This window comes from Typopeltis vanoorti, chromosome 23 (genome assembly GCF_054136105.1).
Source record: "Typopeltis vanoorti isolate ZY-2024b chromosome 23, IOZ_Tvanoo_1.0, whole genome shotgun sequence".
In the NCBI taxonomy this organism is placed as follows: Eukaryota; Metazoa; Arthropoda; class Arachnida; order Uropygi; family Thelyphonidae; genus Typopeltis; species Typopeltis vanoorti.
Window position 1 is genome coordinate 37,622,571 of NC_143571.1, and position 24,423 is coordinate 37,646,993.

General features: G+C 34.0%; 1 protein-coding gene across 6 annotated transcripts in view; it reads right to left on the reverse strand.

Annotated features, from left to right (window-relative positions):
- LOC150093785 (protein turtle-like) overlaps positions 1 to 24,423 on the reverse strand; it is a 264,493-nt gene that overhangs the window by 187,835 nt on the left and 52,235 nt on the right. For 3 of the 6 annotated variants that reach the window (XM_090412672.1, XM_090412676.1, XM_090412671.1), the window contains one exon: positions 16,298 to 16,423. The exons of 2 other annotated variants lie outside the window; for them this stretch is intronic. In XM_090412672.1, the coding sequence (XP_090268798.1) occupies positions 16,298 to 16,400 (103 nt within the window). In that variant the 5' untranslated portion in view covers positions 16,401 to 16,423. Of the gene's footprint in view, positions 1 to 4,609; positions 4,743 to 16,297; positions 16,424 to 24,423 lie in introns of those variants that run through there. One more of the 6 variants, XM_090412673.1, reaches the window with a different exon arrangement.

The window sequence follows — 24,423 nt, forward strand, 5'->3', positions numbered from 1 at the left end:
AAATTCTGTGTTTGTCGCTGAAGAATCCGTATGTGAAGAGATACTAATATACGAGGGGGGGTGCGGTAGTGCCTTTATTGGTAGATTAACTGGGAGTATTTTCTGTGCTTCATCCAGGAGAATGCGATTAAACCTAGATCTGCAGAATTTATTTACCGACAGAAGATGACTATTTCTTATCTTAAAGGCGATGTTATTTAATAACTGACTGGAAATATTTGACTTTTTAAAAGATGATTTATATATATTTTAATTAATTTTAAACTTTTTTCTTTTAATTAACTGACCTTTTTTCCTTAAATTTCAGAAATATTAACTGTAGAATACTAAAAATATCTTTTTTCAAACTGTAAAAACAAGTGAAATAAATAAATATTTGAAGAAATATATCTTATTAAATTAGAAAAAAATTAGAAAGCCAAAGGGTTTAACTAGCAAGAAATTTAATTTTCAAAACTGAAGTTGAAGAGTATGAAGCTATTGAAGAGAAAAAGGCTTGCATTGTATTTTTAAAGTGAACGAACTGTGTGAGTACTCTAAGGAAAAAGCCTTATAGGATAAGTATTTATTGACTGATATAATAAGATATTGTGTAAAAGGATAAAATAAAGCTCTATGAATACGGGGACGATTAAAATTGGGAAGCAGAGGCAGGAATTTCGTATAAAAACCATGAATTTTGAATGGAAGATAAAAAGATCGCTACTTAAGACAAAAAAAGAGAGAAATATGACAAAATAGCAAAGATGGAACTGAACCTAGAAAAGGATAATGACAATTAATTTCAATACTTCATTCAAGAATTTTTTTATTGATTTTGAAATATATAAATAAACAATCTATAATAATAAAAAAAAACATGATCAGAATGATAAGAGTGTCTTTTCTTTCAATGGTGAAAAAAAAAATGAAAGTTGCTCTACGAAGAATCACTATAAAAAGTTAGAGGAGAACATATTTGCTTATTTTACAAATACAAAATTTTGATAGTGTTCTATCTTGTCGTCCACTCTCTCTCTCTCTCATTAAGAAACGGAATGTAGAATAGAGATTCGTGATTGATTTACATTTTTAGATAAAGAGCCAGCTTAGTTTGCTTAATAAAAAATAAAAGTTGGGTCAGGTCGTTTGAAATAGTGTTGAGGCAACTACGGCCACGAAACGTTAATGCTATTGAGTTTAGCAGTTAATGGTATCAGACAACGTTGACGAAGTTGCTGCACGGAAAAAAAACCGGTTTTGTTTAGAGAAATTTGCCATCCCCTTCTGAAACTGGTTATCTCAGTCTCAGTTGAATTAAAATCCAAATAAAGTTTGCAGCATCCTAACGGGATTCAACTCGCTTTACAATCGATCACTACATGAGGACAGCATCGTCCTTCTTTCCTATACATTTTCTTTCTAAAGGAGTATTTGTTAACATACGAAGTACTCTGTTAGTCTTTATGGTAAAGATCAAAACGCAAGAGTAGTGCTTCTTTTTCTTGCTGTGGTTAATGGATATTCACAAAACAACAACTGTTGTTCTTATTATACAGTTAAAGGAACATTAGAAATACTATTTTACAAGTTTAACGAGTGAACAAAATAAAATTAAAAATATGTTATTTATATATTCCCCCCAGACTCAGAAGGAAATATTTCTCTTAATTCATTTATTGGCCATAAAATTGTTGTTGGAAAAACAAATCCACAGATAAAACCGGATTATGAAAGGTCCAAATGATCTTCTTAAATGACTCCGGTAGAGCACTAAAAGAAGTGCAGAAATCAGATAAATATATGAACGTAGAGTAAGCCTTAAACACACAAAAGAACTTTCGTTTCTATTCTGCTAATAAACTCGCTCTTTTACACTAAAACCAGAACTTATATGATCGATGAGAACTGTTGGTATGTTGCCAGAAAGACGCATTTGAACCCATGCTAGTTATGGCATGTGGGTGGTAGTTCGAATACTTCCCTTTGGACTTGCATTTTTATAGTACTATTTAAGGGAACATTCGTTGTGGTAAATACGCCACTTCCTTTTTATTATCCCACACAGAGCCTAATATAAAAGCTGTTTGGGTTCAAGTATCTCTCATACACAACGCGCATCTCTCTCTCTCTCTCTCTCTCTGTGCGTGTGTGTGTGTGTGTGTGTGCATCCTACCTTCCTCAGTTTACTTCTAACCTACCACTACATGCCTTCGAACAAGAGGCATATTTGCTCATTACCTTTCTGCTAATTTGTACCCCTTTCCGTATTCCGTTTGTTACATTTCACAGGCCTATGGTTAACTAATTAATAGCATGTAGGTACTCTCTCTTCATTGCGTTAACCTAATTGGCTGATTAATTCGTTGTTCATTTGTATTATGGATATGCAATGGTGGCATTTCAATGATTGATTGGCCTGGGAATTAGCATTATTATGTCAGCAAAAATTCAATCAATCAGTATTTGATTGCATTCTGTCTGATTCTCCCTATCTTGGAGAATATTTGCAATCATATAAGAATTAATGTGAATGAATCATTAAATACTCTATATGAGTAAATGTTATGGAAAGCAGAGTTGAGGACTATTGTTCAATATCGCAGTTTGTATGTTCTTGAGAAGTCTCTCTTTGATGCATCCTCACAAGACTTATCAGTTGGATATTTCACAGTAGCACAAATGGAAATTTCGGTTACTGTTCATTGATATGCAAATGAACTTCTAATAAGCATCGAAGTATGACTGATTTAAAAGAGAAATGCGCGTTTATTTCTATGCAAACATTATTCTAAAATTAGACTTCTTAGTCATTAGTAAGCAACCGCACAAATTTTTTTTTAAATCTGTGCAGCTCTTTCATTCAGTGAAATATAAAACATAAATCTAATAATAGTAAACCACAATGTTTTACTAAATTAGAATGAAATGCCTTAATTCCAGTATTATTGTCACTTTATCTTTTTCACTAATAAAAAGAGAGGATTAAATATTAGCTGAGGTAAAAAAAAATAAATCCTCTTAGGCTTATATTGCTCCTAATTTCAGCAAGCATTAATTATTGTCATAGGTAAAAAATGAAACAGTAATTGGAGAAAAGAAAAGCTAAGCTATTTTTCAGTAATTTAAAGTATTAAAATTTAACTTTGACTTAGCGTAGACTGAATTATTAAAAACGGATTTTTATATTAAAAGGATGTGAATTATTTTAAGGGTTGAAGAAGATAATCATCATCATGCTCAGTTCCTTCAACGCTTAAAATGAAAGGCCAACATACGGGATCTTTGGTAGAGTCCCCTATTACGTAGTGCATTACCAAGGCAACTCCGATGACAAATGTTATATTTTTGTAAGCTCTCCGGTCAATTTCTAAACCTTTTAATTGTTCAAATTGTTATCTGGCTATGAAATAATAACAGAGATTTAATATTTTTAATATATATATTTTTTAAATTTCCATTTCGAATTGATCTCATAACTGATATGGAGATTAAATAATATTCGTTTAAACTCCAACTATAATAATTACTAAATGCAACAAATCCATTAACTTAAATACAATGTATGTCGAAAACATTTATGGAAATCAGTCAACTTATATAATTGGCTGGAAGGAAACAGGAGCTCCAATAATATCCCTTATAAAAGCCCGAAAATAATTGATTAGTATTGTACAAAAGAAATTCTTGGGTTAGCTTCTTTTTATTCTTTCCTCCCCAAGAAAAAAGCGAACAAAAAAAAGAAAAAAGAAAAGATACTCTGGTAATTATTGCGCAATGAGAATCGTTTGATCATAAAGACACAAAGAAACTATGAGAATTCAGTTGTGCATTTTCATATTGCAACACATTTTTTTTTTTTTTTACAAGACGTTGTTATGGTTACCGATCGAGCAGCAATTGTTACGTCACGCTATTGACACATAGCATTATAAATCTCCTGATTCTCTTATTAAAACAAAAATTATGTAAATTTTGATATTAGATTTTCTTTTTTTTTTTCTAATTCTGTGATAAATTAAATAATGAAACCTTCCATTTTAGAAGCGGTTTGCATCAAAGCAATGAAAAAAAAAGTAGGATCTCAGACCTTAAAGCATCCGGTAACGGACCTGATGTTTGTGCGGATCTGATGTGTGGCGTTTAGCCTCTGCGTGAGGCATTCATCGGCGCGTTCCGTACATTGCTCTCTTCTCTCGAGCCTCCACTACGTGAAGCCGCTAAAGGAACAAATTATCTCCCGATTTTTTTTTTTTTTTGCAGCCCTGATGGCCCAAGTTGATTAATGATACTTCTATGAACCTCAGCAGTAAAATGCTTGCGAAGATTCGAGCAGTCATCGACTGGAAAACACTCTGCTGCAAAATTTAACTACACATTCAAAGGCGTTAAAGTTTTCAATGCTTTCTAATCCAAGCGTAGAACAGCCGCAGAATTGAAACTAGCTTAAATTAAGCCATTCCGTTATAGTTTCGATCACTTTTTACTTTTTTATATGAATAATAGAGGTTTAAAATTTTTCGAAGAGTGATCGATGCAATAACCTCCCTCTGCAGAAAAAAAAAAAAAAAATATTGATCCCCGAGTTAGTAAATACTTCAAAGTTTATTGTGGACATAACAGTACTTACCAAAGACTCCGACAGCAAAATTAAACAAGTGGAATGAGTATACAGCTCCCGCAAGCATCCAAGTACAATATTGGCGGCCCCTGATAAGACGCATGTGTGTGTAGCACAAAAAAGGATAAAAAATGCCCCTTTTGCTTCCTCCCTTTCTTCCTGTTGGCGGATCTGCTAATGAATCCCACTTTTACAGTCCAGATAACGCACAGACACCGAACTCTCCAGATCTAATTCCTCAAAGATTATCGGATTTAATCCACTTTCACAACGCAAACATCTCGCTTTGGCCACGACAGTAGTAAGAGCGATACTGGTACCGTTAGCATTTGCACGCTCTCGCGAGCAGTAGGAAGCGACCTCCTCCTTGTAGTTAGCGCATGAATCTCCCGCTGCACCTACCCATCGACCAGCTACTGTCACAACCACTACTTACCAGGGGTGAAGGGTGCACTTTACACAGTGTCGACTTCGCCAGCGAAAATTCAATTTGTTTGGTGCCCATCTCCTTAAAATGCTTGTGTGATTCGTTGGACGGACCCTGTTTTACGCTTAAATATTACGAGGATGTTTTTTTAGAGGGGAAAAGAAAGAAAGAAAGTGCGGGGAAGAGGACGGAATTACTGATAATATGTTTCCGACTTCTCTTACGACATCCCGACACATAACAGGTGGAAGTGTGGCAGTGCAGATAATAGCACAAGAAAGTTTTCCAAGTGGGTTACACATATTGGGGACGCGGAAGAGGGGGGGAACTTTTTTTTTTTTTTTTGAGATGGTGATTTGTCAGTCGACTGCTGTCATTAGGGAGTGTTAATAGTAACTTTAATATCTAAAATGTTAAATGTCAAGCAACTTAAGAAAATGAATATGGCACGTCGGACACAGGCTAGTGACTTTTTATTGCGCCACTTCGGAATACGTTTCATTCATCGCACATTCCCAGGTGAAAGAAGGTTAGAGGCGGCAGAGAAGTTTATGTCTCAGGCATATCAGTACGCTGGGAACGTCTTTTATTTTCTTTGGCTAGCTTATAATTCATTTCTATCAACAGCACTCTAATGGAAATTCTCTCTCTCCTCTTGTTTGAAGAGAAATAACCCGAGTTAAAAACCAAAAAAATCCTTAAGTCCCTGTCTAAGACTAACCAACTCAGCCTTAAGTGAAAAAAGCTATTCAATTAAATTTCTCTCACAGACGGGATTTGAACCTAGATAAGAAGTCCCTCCACTCAATCAAGATACATAATTGAATTTATTTTTCAGCTTTTCCTATTTCTTACTCATCGTTTCCTGCTGTTTTTTTTCTTCTTGGCTGCTTTCTTGCATATTTATGTTTTTGATAACAATAACCAGTTTTCAGTACTACTTTTTCTGATTTATAAGTATAATTATACGTTATTTAGACAGAATATTCGGTAAAATAATATTTAAACCGTGATTATATATTAAAAATAATTTTCGGTGAAAAAATGTAAAACTCTATGCTATAGGTGTAAGCAAATTTTAATATTCCCTAAGCGTAAATACAACTTGTATTTTCGCTTAGGGAATATAAGGATAAGCACCAAGGGAAAGCACCTAGGTGTTAATCCTGTCTAGAACGCTAAGGTAATCGTTTTTTTTTTTTTCATCTAAAGATGAGTTACAGTAGCTTTTCTTCAAGAAACTCTCTCTTTCTCCTTTATTATTATTATTATTATTATTATTATTATTATTATTATTATTATTATTATTATTTCTTATTCTTATTCTTCTTATTATTATTATTTCAGCTCGAAATGGCAGAGACCAAAAACGGGAGTCAAAATTCAGCAGACCCAAAAAGTGACAAAAATTAACAACATCCCGTGTCAAAAACTACGTATATGGGAGAAAGAGTCGTTTTGAGAATAGGGAAGAATGGATGAATAAAAAACGAAAAAAAAAAAAAATCGGTTATTTTTAAAACTGATCATTGTTGATGGTGGAAGACCAATTTCATCGCTCGGTGTTTGACAATAATCGTACGGAGACCTGAATTGGTTTGAAGGAATGTTATGTTTGGTCTGCAAAGCAAGGAAACAGTCTAACCTTTAGGTTATTCTAAACTGAAGTAATGCAATACATGTTTTGAATGTTACGTGTGTGGGGGGGATTCACGTAAAAAGTTGTAATTTGTGTTTAATTCAGTGGATTTAATAAGAAAAGGAGCTTATACTCATGAGCAAAGCACGTGACATGCACCAAAACTGCTTGATACAAAATGAAATAAATCAGTATGTGTGTGTGATAGAGAGAACGAGAGAGAGAGAGAGAGAGAGAGAGAGAGAGAGAGATCATTAGGGCAGATTTAGGGAAATATACCATTTCGTATTTGTGTACGGAGAAAGTCTTCTAAAGTAGGAAATATTTTGAATTTGGTAAGAAAGAATTTGAAATAAGACTGATGATTGCCATCCTCAGAAAGGTAGATAAAGCTGGTTATAAAACTTTTTTCTCATCGCTGAAAGATACGCAAGTGTAAGAACTTCGGAAGTAGTTTAAAATAACCTCAGATATTTTCATGAAATGATTACAAGCGGAGAGTATACTTTCTAATTTTCTAGTGGGGCTGCGAAGAGTATAATACAACAAACCTGCATTCATGAATATCATACCCGGTGAAGATTCACTAATAAGCTGGTGTTTGGACAGCGTACGTTTGCTTTCAGTAACTGATTGGTCCACGACATCATTCTTTGCCATATGCTTCTATAAACCAAACTCAATACTGCGTTTGCATTTACTTCACGGCTATTATTAATTGGACGCTTTGGACAGTCGCAAACCTCTCGGTAATTCCTTTCAGACAGCAACGTCATTTGGACTTCTAGTTGTCAACGCAGAAGCTTCAATTTACATTCTAAAATTTCGTCTACGTAATCTTTTAGTGTGTGTGTGTGTGTGTGTGTGTGTGTGTGTGTGTGTGTGTGTGTGTGTGTGTGTGTGTGTGTGTGTGTGTGTGTGTGTGTGTGTGTGTAATTTCCATGTGAAGTTTCGTGCAGAAATTCGGGGCGTAGCATTCCAGAACGGTATCTCATGCAGTTACGTAGCCAGACAGTAGGTTAATGACTGTTAGAAGATAAAAAGTCGATTAACTTGACAGAGAGGAATTTTTAAATACGACTTCAAAATATATCTAGGAAATATAATCAAGTATCTGAGGAAGCAGCTGTTGTTAACATTCATAAAATTTTTGTAGATCTTTTAAAAACGGAACTGAGAGATAAAAAGATTTAGTAGGAAGTTAGAAAGATTTTTTTATATGGCGATTCCAGATTTTCTTTATCGAAACAAACAAACCAGCCCAATGATACACGCATTTAACGCATAGGTATTTTTATGGTGTTAGTTATCACAGGAATAAACGAGTAGTTCGAGGGATTTGAGCCTACATAATACAAGTCATAATATAACCTACAATAAGCATTGACTTCTTAAGGAGTTTCATATTTTAAAAACTTTGCAAATTTGTGGTTATTGTCTTTGCGTATCGCCTTGGAAATATGTTAAAGCGTTACATTTTATGTATTAGCTGTGTAATCGAGTTTTAGTGCTGCTTAGAGCGCGCGTGTGACGTGTGGTTGGCAGCTGTGCGGTTTGCGGGAGTTTTACTATACAGCAGTGACATTTGTTACTGTTACAGTTATGCGACATTAGTGTTAAAAGGAAACAAGAGGGATAAGAGTAGTCCATAAATGTAATCTACATTACATAGTTTCTCCAATAAAAATTACAATTTCAATTCTTTGAAAATTTGGAAATTCTCACATCACTCGTTTTATGCAACAGTCTAGCAAGACGACTCGTTAGTAATGACTTAAAATGAAACATTGATAACTATTTAATTCAATATAATAATTTAATTTAATTTAATATAATTAGATATAAATTAAATATTAAAAAATTGTCTATTCCATAGAAATATATTGGAATGATAGTTTAATAAGGAAACAATTAACAAATTTCATCAAAATTCATCAAGCAGTGTGAGTGACAATGAAATTGAAGCGAAGTATTATTATACTGAATTCTGTGAAAGCATGCAGGGTTATACTAAATTTTTGCAAGTTATTTCGTTAGTGTAGAAAGACTTAAAGAAAATAAAGAAACGGATCCATAATTTACCGACTTACACCTCCTTAGTGCAGTCGCAAGGATCACATTTGCAAATTTTCTCATACAGAGCTACGAAAATACACTCATTTAACAAACACAGCACGCTGGCCTCATCACATTAGTTGCTTCGGTCGTAAGAATAATATACACCAATAGCGTGTTAGATCTGTAGGAGCCTTCAGAGGATTCTTTAAAAATATACTCCAAACGGACGCAATAAATTCCAGTTATTCAATCATATTTGGATGGAAGTGAACCCTGTCACAAATATTTCGTTCCACCAAATCCCAAAAGTCATTGGAATGATTGAGATCCAGTTACTGAAGAACGCCGTTATTTTCATGTTTCTGGAACCATTCGTGGACGACACGTGCATTGTGACATGGCATGCTATCCTGTTAGGGGCGTCCATCATATGGAAGATAAATAGTCAACATAAATGGGAGTGCTTAGTCAACAACAGTGTTCAGGTATGCTCTCCATTCAGCTAGCCATTGTTCTACTGGTATCGATGGAGACAAAAGAGGTCCCCCAGAAAACATATCCTCGATTCTTATTTCACTTTTTAGAAATCGACAAACAGCATGGATTTCACCTTTTAACTTCAGAGCTAAGTGATTTTCTAGCTTGGTGACAGATAGAAGACGATGTATCTAATCTTAACCAGAGTTTATTTGTTTGTGCAATTTGTGGGTGTGTATGTGTGTGTGTGTGCTCTTCCTTTTTCTAATTCAGAAAAGCATCGGGAAAAAATCTTAAGAAAATTTTTCTTTTCGGACACTGAAATCTATTTCTTGACTTGTGATGGCTACCACGTATCAACAGTCATGCGTTGCTACCCGTAAATTCTATTTAGCATGGAGATGTCTGCGAATGCAGATATACTCCCCTGAGTATATATCAACAACCAAGTAACAACAACAAAAAAAAAAAAACATTTATCCACTATTATGAAACAGTGGTGCATATTTGGAATTTACTGCTGTCAATTGGAAGAACCGAAACTTCTCAGACAACAGAAGAATCTTTGCTGTTCATCCTTGGATCCTAAACGAATGTCTAGGTTTTATCACATTCATCGAGTGGCGATTTCTATCCCTTGTTGATATTCCATAATGTCTCGGTTTTAAAGGACACCATTTTCAAGACTTGCTGTTAGATTTATTTTATGACACGCTATTAACCTACGCAGCATTTTGTGTGAAGCATCTGCTAAATGCAAACCTCATCCTGAATCACGATAAATGCGCGGTGAAACAAAGAGGCAAGATGGGACGACATCTACAACCGCCAGGATTGTCTTTGATTTTTTTTTTCATAAGACATTTCGGGATTACATAATTCCCAAACAATTACAGGCATTCATGGTTACTTTTTGGTCCTGATTTTAATCCTTATTATTATTTCTTATATGCTTCCTTTAGAACCAGGACTTCGCTCATTACCTAAAAGACAAGTTACAGCTAATGAAAAGAATCCGGAAATGCACAAACTCCGGAAGTGAGGCTCTTTGGGCGACACATGCATAGCAGAGATATTATTATCAGCCATGGTTGATAATTGCGTGTGCACCATTTGCATGTGATGCAGGAACTCAAAGGCAGACATACCAAACTTATTTATCAGATCTGTCTTTGTTCGAAAGATTCAGCTGTCAGAAGTTACCCATTGCTAAACATATTTAATTTCTTGTTTTGAAGCATTAAACAACTGCGTGTCCCACCCTATACATAAAGAAGGAGGAAAGAAAAAAAAACCTCGAAAGGGATCGACAGCTTCAGAATTATAAACCGTATTACGAGTTGCCTTGGTATTGTAACACGAAAATCCATTCCCTCATTATTTCCGATTTATAGACTAATCCATGATTTCTGAGGAAATCCCAAAATTTTGAAACATTGCTGTCATGTGCGTAATTCCTTTGTGTGAAAGTTCCGAGAAACACAGGCTCCTTCACTGAGGTTTTGTCTTTTATACAGAGTTTAAACTGCTCTAACATTTAATCCATTATTCCATCTGATTTTCAGAAAAATTTAAACTCCTTCTAAAAGCTGAAATTTAATTTGCTTTTCTATGAAACAATGCTAAGGAACACATTTTTCTTGTACAGATCTTCACAAATGTCACCTTCATTCGGTCAAGATGGCAGTTTTCAAAATATCAATCAAAATACGATCCAAAAAAAAACTTCCGTTATTCAACATTGTTTATTTAATTTTTGACAAAATAAATTTCCTGGTTAAGAACATATCTAATAAAAATATTATTTTATTTCATATGTTCTTCTCTCCACAACATAATGGTAAGTGGATAACAAGGATTCTTTAGTAGGAAATAATAATCAACAACAAGATGGTTTTCCGTTACCTTCCTTTCCCAACAGGATCAACTTGAAAAACCCAAGTTTCTGAGCGAAAAAAAAACACAAAAAACTGCAATGTGAGACTGGCTAACTAACTATCAGTTTAAAATCCCTGATAAAGATTTATCGCATCCTACACAGAATATGAATCCAGGTCTTTCCCAGAGCTATGGAGAACCTCTGTAGCTCAGTCCGTATAGACTATAAGGCAAAGATATATATTTTATACACTGCTTGGAAAGAAGTCAACGTACACCTCCACATGAGACAGGTACATCGTGCTATGTAAAACCACGGATTTGTAGCTGGTATAAATTGGAGGGATATGATGCTCCCAAGTCAGTGCGGGTGTGTCTGGTAAAACGAGAAGGGGAACGAACAAAGTTTGAAAGAGGCGTTATGATAGGATGCCATGTTTCAAGCTTATCTGTTCTACAAATTGTTGACAAATTGGGACATCCTAGGTCAACAATCAGTGATACAATACTCAGATGAAGCGCAAGAAGTATACTGCAAGTGCTACCCGCAGTGGACAACCCACCACTCACCGAACGTGAGTGGTGGATGCTACAAATGATAATTATGTAAAATCCGCCATTCGCCTGCCGACACGTTGAATGCCCAGTTCCATCGACTGGAATGCGAATCAGCTCAAATTCATTCAGGACCGAGGCCACAACACAGGTTTCATTGGTAGGACCGCAACATGCAAGCCCCATTACCGACCCAACATGCAGCGTCGTCTTCAGTGGTGCAAACAACGTGTGCAGTGGGACGTAGTAGCTTGGAAAGCTGTGTTATGGAGCTACGAATCGCGCTGCCCCATCCATCGAGCAGACGGACGGGTGTGAGTGTGGGTGTGGTAGATGCCGGCGAACGTCTCTTAGCAGACTGCGTAACCCCAACTATGAAATAAGAAGGTGGAGGTATGATGGTATGGTTCTGTCTTACCTGATTTTCCTCAGAACTCTGTTTGTGGTGCCACGAACATTGAACTCCGAGAGGTATCTGAACATTCTGGACAATGCAATGCGTACGTCTGTGGCGTTTCTAAGGAACTGTCTCTTTCAAAAAGACAGTGCACCGCGTCATAAAGCTGATGCTGTAACTGCGTGGTTTATCGACATGAACGTCACCACACTTGACTGGCCTCCACAGAGTCCTGATCTCAACCCTACTGAACATCTGTGGGATGAACTAGAGCCAATGGTGAGTTCAAGGGACTCCCTCCCCCCCCTTATAACAGTCCAGGACCTCATCATATGCTTACAGGAAGAATGGTCCAAAATTCCCATTGATCGTTGTCCTACTCGTGTGGAAAGTATGCCTTGTAGGAGTGCTGCAGTCATCGCAGTTAAAGGGGATCCCACATCTTATTAAGGTGAGCCCCACATGACCGTTTGCTCCTCACACTATGGTGTCCGTTGACTTCTTACCGAGCAGTGTATATCAATATAAAGTATGTATTCTCTTTCGACATCACATCTATATTACTGTTATTAAATACACTTAAAAGATATATAGCTAAAAAGAATATCCTAAGATTCATGATGAACGATTGATATGTTTAAATATATACTTATCTAAATGAACAATAAGGTGTTTTTATCCCCCCACACAAATCAAAATGTTTCTTGGAGTTTGGTGGAAGCAGAAATACTCGAAATGTATATAGAGAAATTCATATCTTCTTTTTCATTCACTATCCCCCTCCCCCTCAAAATAATATAATTCAGATCAGTCTCATATAATCTGAGCATCACTTAGATATTATCAATATCGATTCTAATACTATATGAGAATATCTCAAAGATATTTGTTGTATTTTAATATCTGAGCGTAATATTGTTGGTCTAAACTAGTAATGTAGTTTTTGAAAGGGATATATGTTGCCACAGTAACGGAAAGAAAAGCAACTGGGACACGGTTCGGTTTCTAAAGTTGGTATGAACATCTCACAGAGAGAGAGAGAGAGAGAGAGATTTATAACAGTAATGAAAGTTTAAAAATATTATTCAAAAGAAAATATGATAAATACAATTTAACAGAAGGGAAATACAAATTAATCAATACACATAGGAAGTTTTGCATGTAACAGAGAAAACGTAACAAAGAGATTACTGATTTAAATCCTCCAATAAAAAAGATGATGTTTACTTATTTATTCGTTCAATTCTAATAGTAAGGTCACTTTTACTTTTCCCTGGACTGTAATGTGTAGCTGATAAACTAGATTAATTTGTTGCTGCAGAAGGACTTTTTTCTTCCAATAAAATTGTGCCGATGCATATTTTTATGAACTAATTTCCGAAATTGCTTACAACGTCCTTTATATTCTAGACACAAGTAAGAATATTTGGCCAATTTTAAAACCCTATTCTTCTGTCCAGATTGGTTAGTTGATGTTAAATTGGTTTGCTATTTAATACTGTACAGCTTTTGACTTCATCGGTGAATCCTGGTGTACATAAATTGCTTGTAAAACAAGGAGGGAAAAAACTGATATTCTATTTTGTCCTCGGAATTCAAGCCATCAAATGTGATCCTAAAATTGTTGAATATAAGAAGACTGGAAACGCAATCATCTCTTGTTAGAAAGGTTCTTTCATATTACTTTTTTTTCTCTGCATTTCTCAGAAATTAGTTTCATGATGGTATGAAGTTTTGCTTCCGTAAGGTTCTAAGAAACAACATAAGCTCGACTGTGTGTTGATGAAAGTTTTCTTTTAAATAATAAAAAATATGCAAATGTAAACAAGATCATGAAATGTTGGTGCAGTTCTAAAAAATAATTGCAACTTTTCTCTAAGTTTCAACTAATAAGAAATGCAAATATATCTTGAAGAATAAATAAATTTAGGCAATTTCTAAAAGGAAAAGGAATTTCTTTGAAATAAAATTGCCGACTACTAGACGAAAACATGTTCTGAACATGTTAAGTATAAAAATTGAGATCATTATGCAAAAGTTAATGTAAATCTTGATCGTATTCCAAAAAAAAAAAAAAAACCGATCTCAGCATACATTGGGTACTTTCAGCCAGTAAGAACAGCAATGTTTTTTTTTTTTTCGTTTGAAAAACCTGGATTCGTACATTTATAACGGCTTTTAAACATAAATTAATAGCTTCATACGAAGGTGGTACGTTTTGTTTTCCTTCTTGGACCCGATTTTTGGTTCTGCAAAGAGAAGTATAACAGAAAGCGGCGGTAGTATTAACACAGTCCTATGATAGGAATAAGTAGTCAAATTAGTAAAATAACAGTTATATTATTACTGGTTGTCTACTCTCTAGTCACCTAGTAAACAATAGAAAGACAGATCAGCTAGTTCGTATTGTCTCTCCTTGAATAGCTATCATTGTTATCTGACAGCAATTCGACATTGACTAGAATTAAACTGGCTATTTAGCGGTTTTAGTCCTAGTTCCCTACTAACTACCTCGTCCTTGATTCTAGATTGAGGAAGGTTACTTTTATTTTCGTCAGCTGGACACGACTTAGAATGTCAGGGTAGCCTTGTGATAATTCTATGATGATAGAACAGCGGAAGAAGGACATTACAGATTTGATTCCAATCATTTCCCTAGGCCTTTTTTCTCATACCTCATTTAGCCATTTCGACACATGCAATTGACCCAGATGTTTTTATTCCATTTGATGATGTCGAGTTTTTAATCCCACAACGAGAACAAATCGACCTAAGAACACACACACATGATATACGTATATATAATTATCTGGCGTATAGCGAAGGATTTTAGAGACCAGCCTTGTCTACTATAATTTGTAAATATATTGCCTACTTCCCTCCTTAAGGGAAGTAGGCAATATATTTACAAAAGTTACATCTAAAATATATTGCCTACTTCCCTTAAGGATTAAGAAGCATTAGAAGATTTACAGCATATATATCAACTAAGATAGACACTAGCTATATATTTGGAATGCTTGGCGTTGACTAGACCTACTCTTCACTGTAGCGTAATCTTTTGAGTGGAAATCGAACATAAAAAACAAATGGAAATGATCTCAGATTTAATAGATAATTAACAGGTGTATTGCATTTTATAAACTGTCCATCTTAATACAACAATACTGGGTAATTATTTAAAAACACGAGTGTTAAAATAGCCATAAGAGTAGAAATAATCCACGTGATCAAATAAGAAAATTCTTAGATTTACCTTCGTTTTCTACACAGTCTGTTTCGGTAGTGCAATTAGAAAACAAAATTTTAGTTAAATAGTCCTAAAGCGAAGAAAACAGAATCCCTTTCTCAGTAAATCGGCTTCTAGAATTTTTTCTAGTGATTAGCTGTTATTCCGTTTATTGAAGTAAGTACTGTTTTCAGATTTATGGAATTGCCAACAAGATGATACTTGCTAGCAGTTTCACTAGATCAAAGCACGATCATATTAAATATTAATAAATATATCATTAAATTTATAGTGGAGAAATATCCTTGAATAAAATTCGCGAACTGTTAATTTATGACTTTTAGAAATTCAATCAGTAAAACCAATTCGCCTAAGTTGACTTTGTCACGTAAATATGCCTCACTGTTTTCATCCCATTTTCAAAAAAAAATTGATTAAAATGAGAGGAGACAATCCCATTTCAAATGACACTCCACATAAATATTCCACGTCTTCTAACATTCTGCCTCAGTCGTTTAATATTTAAACAAATATCACATTGCATTTGGGATGATTCAAACGTTGTTTCTCCATACCTGCACGTAATATATGGATGGTTTCAGCATCCAGTAATTTTCTACGATAAAAAATAAAAAATTACAAAAACGAAATACATACATATGCCTTTAAATGTAAATAAAATGTTAGTGGAATGAACACGTGAGTTGCAATAGATGGTAAAATGGAAAATATAACCGTTAAGAAGTGGGTAGAGAAAAATTAGAAATAAGATCTCTATACAGCTGAAGTTGGTCCATTTTGATAAGAAAATCTCACTTCTTTAAAATGGATCCCTAAATGGCAGAATTATTGGATTATCAGTTTTTATGAACGTCATTTTAGTCTTTGTGCCAGCTTCTGTTCTCTCTAATATGAACCGATGGGCTAGACAAGATATATGCAACGTCACATTCAATTGCTTACGTGGTCATCTTTGTTTCAAAATTGGAAAGACCAGATAAAAGGAAGTGCAGTACTTTAATAAACAATTTTCTTACCTGTTTTCTTGTGTGCGGGTGAACCAAACGATGTTAGAGTCATATACCACACCATATGTGCAAAACGTGGAAGCACTTCAAGACTTCGATTGGTTACATTCATTGTCTCATTGCATATCACCTCCACTGTAAATTAAAGAAAAGAAAAAACGAATAGTTTTAGGAGCAGTATTGTTATTGGATAAACTTATTTTAAGCATTCAACTGTCTGTTTCGTGCACTGTACGAAGTTAGAGAGAAAACATAAACGAATATGAAACTGTATTAAGGCTGCATCCAACATTTATGAATGCCGTTTTTAAGATTATTTTGATATCTTCTGATGTGATTTAAATTCATGAAAGAAGGTAGTTCTTGTTCTTCCCATTCTTATTCTTCTTGTTCATGTTCTTATTCTTCTTGTTCATGTTCTTGTTCTTCTTGTTCATGTTCTTGTTCTTGTTTTCATGGTTTTGATTTTCTTGTTCATGTTCTTGTTCTTGTTCATGTTCTTATTCTTCTTGTTCATGTTCTTATTTTCCTTGTTCATGTTCTTGTTCTTGTTTTCATGATTTTGATTTTCTTGTTCATGTTCTTATTCTTCTTGTTCATGTTCTTATTCTTCTTGTTCATGTTCTTATTCTTCTTGTTCATGTTCTTATTCTTCTTGTTCATGTTCTTATTCTTCTTGTTCATGTTCTTATTTTTCTTGTTCATGTTCTTGTTCTTGTTTTCATGGTTTTGATTTTTTTGTTCATGTTCTTATTCTTCTTGTTCATGTTCTTATTCTTCTTGTTCATGTTATTATTTTTCTTGTTCATGTTCTTGTTCTTATTTTCATGTTTTTGATTTTCTTGTTCTTGATCTACTTATTCTTCTTCCATGAATGTAATTTATGGTAGATAGCAATGCTAGTGCTATTCGTCCAATAAGAGATCATTCAAGTCAAATGCGATTAAAGCAAGAAACACTTTGTTTTAGGATTGTGGCACTAATTCCATCTGAGTCACACGATCTCTCACTACACTGATGAAAGATCGCTGGTATTACACAATCTATCATAAACTGCATTCATGATCTGGAGAGAATAAATTCTCATTTGACTTTAAACAGTACAATACTTCTATCGCAGATGTACTGCTCCATACATGCATAAATCGGCGATTCTTTAGAATGCCCCAAAGTGTAAATCTAAGTAGAAATCACGGAAGAATGCAAATCGATCAGAAAATAATAGCTGGGAAGTAGTTCAGATTTCGAAAAATTGAAGCAACAAGCTCAGGTACCCTCTAGGGATCGATGCGAGAAGAAACAAAGCAGATATTTTGCAGAATACGATATTGTAACAACCAATCCATAACTGTAGGTTACATAAAGTAAAGTATATGCTCAAATCAATATTGCACAACGCTGTACTTAGATAAGTCACGATTTAGAAAAACAAGACTTTTCACCCTCAGTACGTATTATTATGCATGGGGAAGCAAGATGCAGTTTCCACTTGTAGATGGCTATTGAACTCGTAGAAAAGAAACATATTTTCTACTTGACATATTTTAAACTGCATTTCCCCTGGAGCTTTTAATCCATTATTCTCGCATTTGTTGGCATATTATTAAAGTCTGTGAACATATTTAAACTTATCCCCAATTATATAGCTATTGAACTCGTAAAAAGGTATATTTTTTACTTGACGAATCTTTATTGTATTTTTTCTTGATTATTTAATCCATAATTGCCATATTTCTTAGCAAATTATTAAAGTACGCTAAAAGATATTTCCTTTATTATTGGATGTTCTAAGAGAGAAAAAGCCAAAGAAGAACTTAAAGAAGTTATTAAATAACCAATGCTTAAAAGGAACACACCGGCCAATAAATTAAAAGACTTTATGCAGATGTGCGCAAACGTCAGTTAAACACTGCTGGCCAGTAATGACCGACGTTGACCACATTCAGAAAAACAAAGCATCTTTCGGAGTTCGATAAAGGGATTGTTGTGGGTGCCCGTCTGGCTGGAGCCACGGTTTGAAAGAACAAAGCTAATTGGTTTCTCAAAAGGTGAGATATCCCGGGTGTTCAATCAGTGGAAAAATAACCCACATTGCTTGCCTAAGAGGCTTGGGTGCTGCATATGTGTACAGAGGGAAGGATGAATGGATAAAGTAACCATATTAAGGCTTAGCATTGTAGGGAAGAGTGCTTAAACGAGCTGCTATTATTATTAAATTTTTCTTGAATCCTAGACTGGATTCGAAACCAATTCCTGAGTTCTCAAACTAGAACATCGAAGGAAGATAAAAAAATCCACATTTATTAGCAAAATTAGCAACACAAATGTATATTGTGAAACTGTAATATGAAAACGCTGAAAATAAAACGACATAAACATCTATAAAAACACTGACTTAGATAGTCTAGAAGTCAGTTATTTTCCAAACTAATTTCCATTAGGTATTTTGCGATTTTACCTGTTATAAGACCCCAAAGAGGTTTTCAGAGGATCCCTGAAATCCTTTAGAAATAAACAATGGAACGAAGTGACTTTGAGCTAGTAGAATATCAAGATAAGTCATGAAAGGTACCCGTAAGTAATCACTCTGCATTTATTAGGTTTCTTAGCGTGGACATTCGTTTGTTATTATTTGTCTAAGGATAGATTGTCTTTCTTTCTTTGTAACGGTCAAGGAAAGGCTCAATTTGAAACACTCTTTTCGAAATCGAAAGGGACATCTATAATGCGAACGAGAATCAAAGTTTACGTTTGAAATAATAATAAATATAATTAAAAATGGAGGTCATTGAACATGTAAGGACATTGAACACACGTGGAAGTGGTACAGAAACGAGTTATGAAACGTTACTGAAGAGTGTTTTATAAGAAGATATCGGATTCTAGATCTATGTCTATACGCTTCCATCTTGTCGTTTTTACCTACCATTAATTATTTTATGAAATGCATATCCCCGTGAGAACGAGGCATCCCGCAGTGTTGAACCGGTTAACTACAAAATTACGTACTCCGTGCGTTGAACTCAATTTGAAAGGTCAACTGACACAGTTGGTTACTAAAAGACCACCATCCAGACCTGACACCTTACTTCTCTTTAATTAAAAGCTGTCACTTCGATTATTTCTGCAATGCAACTTTAATATCGGTACATCTGGCAGTTGTCAAAGATTATTACTGGCTTAGGATTAAGTAATTTTGTGTATGGTCACTTTTATGCAAATCATCTCTGAAACTTTATCCATCTTTATGTAAGATGAAGAAAGCTTCTTCTTCTTCATCTTACGGTCCCAACACTAGTTAGTTAAGTGGAATTGGAATACAAACCTCCGTTGGTTGATTACAAGTACGAAAGACATTTTTACACTTGGAATGATGATTTTGTGCAGATTGTTGCAGAGGTTTTGACTATTAAGCGAGATATCTCTACGGTATAGTAATGTTTATAATTTAAACAATGTTCCAACTCTACGATTTCTCCATATTATAGCTAACAATGGTTCTTGTAAGAACCATTGTTAGCTCTGATATTGCTAAAATGAGATTCCTGATAGTTCCGACCATTATAAATATTTATAAGGTAGGAATAGGATATTTTTGTACACATTCTTCGTTTTATGTGGGTATCATCACATAATTATTATCTCGATTATATCATGATAAGAGATATGATATGATGTTCCACATTTTGTTTCTATCAAAAAAGAACTTACAATAAAGTGTATCTTACCAGCAAGTTTCTGATATGTACCTTCGTTGTGTATACAGAATACTATGATATCACTACGTGAAAAACTTATTCCCTTCAAAAATTTTCCTACACATTATACGGTTATCTATCAAGACTTAAATGTCATATCTTGCACAGTTCGGTCTTCTAAGGTCTTCTTCAAACAACTGTTTTATTATCTTCCCGTGTCGTATTCTGTTTAAGTGACTATACCACCTGAGTTTAGTCTGTGGGCACATTGCTGAATGTTAACCATGTCAATTTCTTTCCTAATATCCTTTTTTTTAATGTGATGCTGCCATTGGTGCCATCTGTAATGTCCCTTAATCTTTCTCAGAACTTTAATATCTATAATCTCCATTCCTTGATCAAATATTTTATTTCTGACCCGACTCTCAGGTCTTGTATACCGCTAATTCTGTATTTCGACTAATTTCTTTCTTATTCCTGTATACAAACTTTGCTAATTCTATCATCTATTTCAAATTTTAATTCATCATCTTCACTAAAAATTGTGCATAAATAGACGAAATCTATTATTTCTTCTATATGTTTCGTATTCAAGATTCAGCTGACATAGCCAATTTCCTTCTCATTGTTTGGAGTTGTATCGTTGATTTCCATAACACATGTTACAGCAGTTAGTCAGTTTAGTTATGGAATCCTGCAGACTTGACTTGATTTATTTAGACGTATAACAGCATTTGCATAAATTAAAGAGCTGAGATTAACACCTTCAGTTTTGATATTCGGTTGAATGCTCTCCTTCATAATGTGACTCGTATTATAAACAGTGTGCATCCTTGTGTCTTACGCTTGATTTTGCGTCAAACAACCATCTTTCTGTACCTTGGTCAGTTCTAACTGCTGATGTTCAACTTAACTCTATATTGGCAATGCTTTGTTCTATAGAACATACTGTTTACTCCATATAATTGTACTATTTTGAACATCTTTTCTCTTGTCATGTTTTTTTTTCTTCAAATATTCAAAACCTAATACAAATCTACGCTCTATTCCCATTATTTCGACTATTTCTCTTAAATTAAAATGTGATCCTAACAATCCCTATTTCGCCTGAATTCTGCTTTGTTCTTTCCCAATAAATTCTCTTTTACAATTTATCTTACCTTGTCGCGATATATCTCCATAAATCTTACTTACGACACTAAGAAGGGATATTCTTCTATAATTACACACACACACACACACACACACACTTGGGTTATATTATATTCTAATTACCTGATAGAGTCACGTTTTCAGTTAATTTCTGGGGCTTGATTGCTTTGCATATTCCTATGGAACAAACTGCATTAACTGCGATATATCATCTGTTCCATGATAAGCCATAACACAATGTTTCTATTTACAATTGTTCCATTGTTGGAATAAGCTGACATAATTTGAAACATTGTTGAATCAATAAGGCATGCATGTATTATTGTTGTAAGTAGTTACAACTACAAGCCTTAGAGTTCGAATTCTATCCAATCAATGCCAAAGTTTTTTTGGTTTTCTTAAATTCAGCTCTGAATTGATCATCAGGTTTTAAAAAAAAACATAGATAAACATAAACTGTGGTCACGACAGAATAAGTTGAAACCTTTAATGAACGAATAAGCAAGCTAAGAGCACAAAAAATACACATTAATAAAACGACAACCTTTACTAATGCACCCGCATAAGCTGCAGTAGAGAAAACAAAAGCTAAAAAAGTGTAATTATTCCTCGTATAGGATATAATTATCATATAAGGAGATTTCATTGCAAAACTTGGAAAGTAAGAAAAATATTAAAAATTACGGGAAAACTTCATCAAAAAACAAATATTAATGGCAATAATTACTTTGGACGCACTTAGAAGTTTTAAAATAAATGGCACTATGTTTATGAAGAAGAATATATTTACAAATAACATGGAATTCTTCTGATGAATATACATTTAATCAAATATACCATATCACAATCAATGAAAACATTGTAATTGCATCTAAAATATTCGGAGTTATAGAATAGCTGAGTAGAGATGACGATCATTTTCTGTTTGGTGTATACAGTAAAGTGTATACTTTCCAACACTATTGAGACACAACATTAACAAACTAGAAAAAACAGAGCAGAAAAAAAAAAAATGAGATTGAAATAAAACAACTGAAAAGCTGAAGGAGAATGAAAATATGAAAACTTCTATCCAGATAGCATAAAAGTAGCAGCAAAAACTTAATTGGAATTCAAAATCAAATACGACGAAAAAATAGTTGTTTAGTGAATCAAGTGAATTAGTAGTAAAAATTAAAACAAAATAGAAGTAACTAGCTTAATAAGAGCTGATATTCATGTTACTTAAAGATATAAAGAGAGCAGCAAGAAAGCTAAAACAATCAAACAACAGAAAAAAATTTCTACATGAATAATTGAAGAAATTTAGGCTCAACATACTTTAAATAAATTGAAGAAAATTCTTCTATGAAATTAGAAACCCAAAAAGAGTTCATCTGTGGAAACAACAATAATCAACAATAGCAATTGAAAAACATTAGCTACTAGAGATGAAAGAGAGAGAGAGAGAGAGAGAGAGAGAGAGGAGAGAGAGAGAGAGAGAGAGAGAGTACTTTAACTAACTGCTCAACTGTAATGAACCTTCTCAGATTTTTGAACAGAAAACCTTTCTTACCTATCACCTACAAATATTTAAACGTTCAACAACAAAGCATCAGGTACTGACGGAATAGCTTCCGACATCAAATATGGCGGAAGTTACAGAAAGACATAAACTGGTAAAGTTAATATGAGAAAACGAAAAGATACCCTCAGATTTGAGAGAATTGCATTCCAGTATATAAAAAGGGAAACAAAACTTAATGTGAAAATTACAACGGGATATCGCTTCTGTCCGAAGTCTACAAAAGTTAATTTAACATTATTAAAAAGAATCATACATATGTTGAAGAAAATATAGGTAAATATCAAGCAGGATTTCAAAGAAATGGGCTCAAAGTTGATCATATTGTACACTATCAAATATTAGAAAAAATAAGAATATATCCAACACGTCCATATTTTATTTATAGATTTGAAAAAATCATATGATGGCATTCAGAGAAAAAACTGGATTTAGTATTAAACGACTTTGGAATAACTCATAAATGTAATTAAAATTTGCATCACTGACAGCCGATGCGTGGTATTGGCTAATGGAATATGGAATTAGATCTGAACCTTTTGCTCTTAAGACATGATTGAAGCAACGAAATTCCCTTTACCCATCCTATTTAATTTAGCTTTAGAAAAATGTATTAAAACTGTGAAAGATGACACGTAATAATTAAATATGCAGATGATATTTGCCTAACTGTAGAAATGCTGAATATATTAGAACATCATTTAGTAAACTCAAAACCACTGCTGAAAAATTAGGATTCCAATTAAACTCGGATAAAAGCGAATATACAACGATATGTAGACACAACAACAAAGGGGGGGGGCGGAGATTACTAGTTTGCTATTGATAAACAGAAATATAAAAATGTCACTGCATTAACTATATTGGAATATCTATTACTCAATGGAGTTAGTACATAAACACCAGCTGGAATATAATCCTCAAATACGTCTCATCATTCGTTACATCGTTTATTAACTTTAAAACTTAAAGTAGAAATATACAAGACAATCATTAAACTTATTGTTTTATGTGGAGCTCATTCCTAGAGTATAATGAATCGATACGCGAATAATTTTTGAAAATAAAATCTATACAAAAGTCTTTGGGTACTTACAGGTTTCAAACCTAAGGAAATAATCTTAGAACTCAGTACAGCAGAAGACATAATCAAGAACTACAAGAGATCTATACATCCCATCACTATTACTAACTGTTTGAAATCAGATCTTTACATTGTTTGGACATATCGAAAGAATAGGCGAAGAACAGATGGCTAAACAAGCGTTCAAGATGAAGCCTGATGGAAAACGAACCCAGAGGATGACCACGATAACATTGGGAAAATAACATCAAAAAAGGCTTAGAAGCTGAGATGAGAATCTTGGACTGAGCTAGAAGAGCTCAAGACAGAAAAGAATGGAAGAAAACATAGTACTTTCAACAATAACCCTTAATGGTTCATAAGCTAGAAGAAGAAGAAAAAGACTCAGTTAACCATTCTTACGTCGATGTTAATGTTTGTTACTTAAAACAGTGTCCACTTTTTGTGCATTATGAAGTGTGTGTCCATTATATTAACTGGGTATTATTTACAAGCGGACTGATTTAAATCTGTGTGAAACTAACATGTGAGAAATCAAAATGAACTTGATACGTACAGGTAACAATGGCAGAGAGTTACCCAAGAGAATGACGTTACACCACATGCTCTAAAGTTTCAACATTTGTTTTTACCATGT